This window comes from Vitis vinifera, chromosome 16 (genome assembly GCF_030704535.1).
Source record: "Vitis vinifera cultivar Pinot Noir 40024 chromosome 16, ASM3070453v1".
NCBI lineage: Eukaryota > Viridiplantae > Streptophyta > Magnoliopsida > Vitales > Vitaceae > Vitis > Vitis vinifera.
This window is the reverse complement of record NC_081820.1, coordinates 22,774,887-22,780,886: the sequence shown is the minus strand read 5'-3', so window position 1 is coordinate 22,780,886 and position 6,000 is coordinate 22,774,887. Positions and strand designations below refer to the sequence as shown.

At 33.4% G+C, this 6,000-nt stretch overlaps 1 protein-coding gene across 1 annotated transcript; it reads left to right on the top strand.

Moving 5' to 3' along the window:
* Positions 1 to 1,769: 1,769 nt before the first annotated feature.
* On the top strand, positions 1,770 to 4,566 carry LOC100268149 (anthocyanin permease 1). Its single transcript, NM_001303078.1, is given in 6 exon segments — positions 1,770 to 2,045; positions 2,941 to 3,566; positions 3,674 to 3,730; positions 3,842 to 4,080; positions 4,176 to 4,381; positions 4,489 to 4,566. Coding segments are annotated over 6 exon segments (1,482 nt in total).
* Positions 4,567 to 6,000: the final 1,434 nt, after the last annotated feature.

Genomic DNA, 6,000 nt, shown 5'->3' with positions numbered 1-6,000 from the left:
TAGGAGAAGCTGAAACGTCGTTTGCCTTTCCTTGAGGGGTTCCGGATAGGATAGCCGCACCATGCATATCTTTAGGAGAATCCGGATGATGATGGTCCGGCTGATAGCACGTGCCACGCGTCACCATGAGCTGCGTGCCACGTGTTTCCCAAGGGGAGGGGTCCCTACAAATGGGACTTTAAAAATCACAACTCATGACCCTTGCTTAAAGCGCTTTTGTCTTGCTTTTGGTTTGATTCGAAGTGGGTGTCAAAACTAAAAATGGTATTGCTATTTTGAAAAGGGACAATTGTATTGCATATTTCATTCCATTAGCTTTTAATTTTGAGAAATTTTTTTAATGCATTCATTAAAATTCTCTTCATATCCATTAATTATTTTTAATAATAATAATAATAATAATAATTATAATTATTATTATTATTATTTACATCATTATTCATGATATGGATATTAGCAATTATACTCAATATTATTATCTTGTTACTATTGGTATTATTATTAATTTTATTGAAAATATTATCATTATAACTTATTAACTTATTAAGAAACTAATATTTTTTAGTTGTTTCGTTCTTAATGTTGCATTTCTTTTTGATACGAGACCCTTTATCATGACTTCTACTTATTGTATACCTTGATCCATTATGTATGAATGACATTTTCTATTGTGATTTGAGCAGTAAATGACGTCCCTCTTATTGTACCCTTGAAACCACAAGCACCAATCGAAGGCTAAGAAACCACCGACCTTGTGGTCATAATGGTATTGTTAGAACTTGCTTGAACATAAATAATTTTATTTAGTATTTTACGTGCATTCTTGTGTGAATCAATATATCAATTTTTATGTTATTTTAAGAAACAATTATAAAAATATGAGAAATGATTAAAAATAAAACACTATATATAAAAATTATTTTTAAAATTTAAAACCAATTAAAAAGCATAAAACAATTTTTTTATTCTTAAATATAAAAAACATGATGTTTTTAAATAATATATTTTAATTGTCTTTACTTATTTTCTAAAAGATATTTTTAAAAATAATTATAAAAATATGAGTAATATTTAAAAATAAAATATTATGTAAAAAACTATTTTTTAAATTTTGATCAAATTTACTTTTATTTCATAAAATATCAAAAAAAAAAAAATCTTAAAAACTTATTCTCAAAAATTATTTTTTAGAATGTAGTCGGAAACGGAAACTCTTTTTCTTTCAACATCACCTTTTACTTTTATTTTGTCGTATCTTATTTTATTTTTGCCTTTTTGGTTGTTTTTTGTTTTGAATAGTCTAAGTTGTGGAAAGTTGCTACCAAAGCTGGACCATTTAGATGGTTTCGTCCTTGAAATGTTTGCATGTTGAATAAGTGTTCGGAGTTATCTCATCAATATCTCGTGGTTTCGATTGTTTATATTCGTTCTCATCCTTTTATGCTTGTCCCATCTTTTCCTATTTAAAATTTTTAATTTTTTTAATATTAAAATAAATATTTAAAATGATATATTTTTCTCACATATTTTTAAAAAAAAATCATATTTTAAATTATGATTTTGATACAATTTTCAAGATCAATTTGACTCCAAATTTCAAGGACGTGTAAAAATAAAACATCATTCGTGAATTAATTTTGGTTGGTATCAAAGGGTGGCCACGTGACATCCATGTGGCCTTATATTTACGGCAGGACTTAAGAGCAAGCGGCAGAGTCTTCTTCAACGCCAACGCCTCAACACCAGCTGCCTTAACCAACGGTCGGAAAATGGAGACGCCGCTGCTCAACGGCGGCGCCGAAGAGGGATACGGTGGCGCGGACGGAGACTACCAGCCTTTGAGGAGCTGGAGGGAAGTGAGGTCAATGGTGTGGAAGGAGACAGTGAAGCTGTGGAGAGTTGCTGGGCCTTTGGCTTTCCAAATACTGTGTCAGTTCGGCACCAACTCGATGACCAGTGTGTTTGTGGGTCATATCGGAAACCTTCAGCTATCTGCTGTCTCCATTTCCCTCTCTGTCATTGGCACCTTCTCTTTTGGCTTCATGGTTGGCTTCCTTTTCTCTCTCTTTTTTTTTTCTTTCTCTGCACTTCCAGACTGTCACGGGTGTTTCCTTTCTGGGTTGTCCCCGTAATTTATGAAGTTTGTCGTAACTTTTCGTAACTGTGCCTTTGTTTGGTTGCCGAGAAACGACGGAAAAGAAAAAACAAAATGGGTTTTTAGTTCTCTTGCTTTGACTTTTGAGCCAGCCAGGCTCTAGGGTTACTTCTTCAAATGCATTTGATTTTTAATTTTTTTTTTTTTACTTTGTATACCATCTAAGACTGTGGAGAAACATGCCCAAGAATAAATTATTTTGGTTGATGACTTGATTCTTATGTTTTTGTTATTATTATTATTATTTTTATATTGTTTCTGTTTCTTAATCTTGAAAAGATCAACCCCAAATTTTCGATCACAATCAATTGCTGAACCTGAAAATTTTGGAATTCAGGACGGTTGATATTAATGGGTTTGTAGGTTGATATTGGAGTTCTGTTTTCCTTTGGAGAGGAGAGGGGGTTAGGCTCTTAAGTAATTAAATTTCAAAATTTTCCTTGTTTTCTTTTCCTTCATTTTCTCAACAAGCAAAACAGAGTCATTTAAGAATGCCTAAATTCAATTTTTTTTAATTTTTTATTATTATTAATTTTAAGCTTAAAATGGGAAAGATTCTAGAAACTCATTAATACCATGTTTGCATTATAAGAAAAATTTGTGCTTTGTTGATGAGAAATTCTGTAAAGCTTCAGGAGCAGTTAAAAGAAGAAATGGGAACTTTGAATAACAAGTTGGGAATGGAAAATTTTGCATTGTTTTGTATCAATACTGTCATTTTCCTTGATTTCATTTTCTGATGAAACAAACATATTTTGATTTTGAATCTAATTACAAATTTGTAGCTTGGTATGGGGAGTGCACTAGAGACCTTATGTGGACAAGCTTATGGTGCTGGACAAGTCCACTTGCTTGGGGTTTACTTGCAGAGATCATGGATAATTCTATTGGTAACCTGTGTCATCCTCTCGCCAGTATACGTATTTGCCACCCCAATCCTAAAGGTCCTTGGGCAAGAAGATGCCATAGCTGATCTTGCTGGACAATTCACTATTGAAACCATTCCTCAATTGTTCTCACTCGCCATCATCTTCCCCACCCAGAAGTTCCTTCAAGCCCAAAGCAAGGTGAATGTGCAAGCAACTATTGCTTTTGTGGCTCTAATCCTGCACATTGGAATGCTTTCGGTCTTCATTTTTGTGTTCGGTTGGGGCACGACTGGTGCAGCCATAGCTTATGACATATCGAATTGGGTGATTGCCGTGTCTCAAGTTGTCTATGCTATTGGTTGGTGCAAAGAAGGATGGACAGGATTAACATGGTCAGCTTTCAGGGATATTTGGGCTTTTGTTCGGCTTTCAATTGCCTCGGCTGTGATGCTTTGCCTAGAGATCTGGTATTTTACGATCATAGTCCTTCTCACTGGCCACCTTCAAAATGCAGTCATCGCAGTTGGGTCCCTTTCTATTTGGTGAGATCTCCATTCCTTTTCTGAAATAATGACTAATGAGCATATGCTTTTGGTCCTTGTAATTTACTTTCAGCTTTTGATTTATTTGTTCATCTGATATGTTTTAGCATGGCTTTTAATGGGTGGGAAGGCATGTTGTTCATTGGGATGAATGCTGCTCTGAGGTAAAACAAATATGCTGCTCTCTTCAATAATTTTTGTGCTTTAAGGAATGTTGTTTGTTCATCTGTACACCTTGTGGACATTTTGGATCTCTTTTATTGCTTAATTTTCAGCATTCGGGTCTCCAATGAGCTCGGATATGGACATCCAAGAGCAGCCAAGTTCTCTGTCTATGTTGCAGTCTCTCAGTCTCTCCTTATTGGGATTTTGTGCATGGTGGTGGTCTTGTTAGCTAGAGACTACATTGCCTTCATTTTCACTAGCAACAAGGAAATGCAAGAGGCTGTTTCTAACCTAGCATATCTTCTTGGTGCCACCATGCTTCTGAACAGTATGCAGCCAGTCTTATCAGGTATCAGCTTTTTCCTTCTCCATATTACTTGTATCATAGCCTTCATGGGGCATCTTCTTGGCCTCCTCACCTTCATAATTCCTTCTTTATTATAGGCGTTGCCGTCGGAAGCGGATGGCAAGCCTTGGTGGCTTACATCAACTTGGGTTGCTATTACATTATTGGGGTCCCTCTCGGCTGCCTTCTCGGTTACCTAGCAAAATTCGGAGTGAAAGGACTTTGGGGGGGCATGATATGTGGAACAGCTTTGCAGACATTGATTCTGTTGTTCATAGTTTACAGAACCAATTGGAACAAGGAGGTAAGCAGCTCAGCTTGGCCTTTGGTTATCACTGATCTTCCTTTCCTTCGATCTAATCAGGGCCAAAGTAAATGAAATAATGAGTTGAATTGGATAAAAAATTGCAGGTGGAGCAAACAACAGAGAGGATGCAGAAGTGGGGAGGAGTACAGATTGAAACCGAGAAGACGAGTGATGATGTCTGATGTTACTTCTTCTCTTTGGGTTTCCTTTTATGGATGAAATAAAAAACATGTAATGCTTTTGTGATTTTGTTAGAGGTTTTGTAGGTAGCTCAATTTTGAGCTCACATTTTTTCTGGTTGAGCACTGCATCGAGGCTTTCATTACAGTGAGTCCTGGTAGAGATGTAGGCCTCATAGGATTATAAATGAAGTCTACAATACTCTCAATCGGGGAAGGGGTACAAAGATCCGAGGATCATTTTTGATATTTGACTTTACTTAAAAGTTGAAGTTGAAGTCAAAGTCGTGAAGTCAAAGTTGAAGTGTGTTATAAAAGAACTTTTTACATACATTATGATTATTATTTTTTTTTAAAGAAAAAGAGGACTAATTGTGCTTTAAAGATAGATGGACTTAATAAGTGGGTCAACATCCTATAACTTGCGTATTTGGGTTGAAATGGTCGAGGAAGATGTTAAATTATTACGAAGTTGATTTTTATATGTCGGTATTTGAAAATTCTTAAAATACCCTTTATTTCTTTTTAAAATTGACAGGAACCCTCTATTATAGTTTTAAAATGTTGAGGTAGGCATGGTAAGTAAATTTGAACCATTTTGATGAACTAATGAAATAGTACAAATTTTAAATATTTTAACATCTTAACTGAAATGAGAAAATTAAAAAATTTCAATCGACACTCAAAACTTCAAAATTTGAGATAGTATTTGTTTTTTCTAATATCTTAAAATTTTTAAATATTTTTTAAAACCATTACCTTTTTAATGTAAGCCAAACTTTTTGCATCTTATATTAAAGTTATTATTATTATTTTTTCTTCAAATTTTACCTTAATTCATTTAAAATATTTTAATTTTTCTATTTATATTTAAAATATTTATAAATCAACGTAAAGATAAAAAATTAAATTTTGATTCAAAGGATAATTTTTTTTCTTCCATTTTAATTTTATTTAAAAAAATATCAATCTATTTTTATATTTATTGGATTTTTTTTTTTTAAATTTGAAAACAAAATTTAAAACTTACTTATTTTTATTTTTATTTTCATTTATTAAAACTTTTCAAATGCTTTGGTGAGGGGAAAGAAGTAAGAATTAAAGAAACACTCAAATTCTTGATAATAGACTATCTTGTACACTCTTTATACAATTAGTTTATTGGTCTTATATAATTAGTGCAATTGTTTTGTAGAATTGTTAGCTAGAGCAACTGTCTAGTAGTCGTTCAAAATCCATGTATGTATTATTGGATATGTGTATGAGTATGTTAATCATGTTTCAAAGGTATGGTAGAAGGAATCTATAAATCAATTGATTTTGAAAAGGAAACTTTGCTTGCTTAGTTGGGGTAGGGATTTCGAAATTCTAATGTGTGCATACACAAATATCTATGGGATGAGAGTGTGATGCATTTTTCTTGGTAGTGAGCAACCT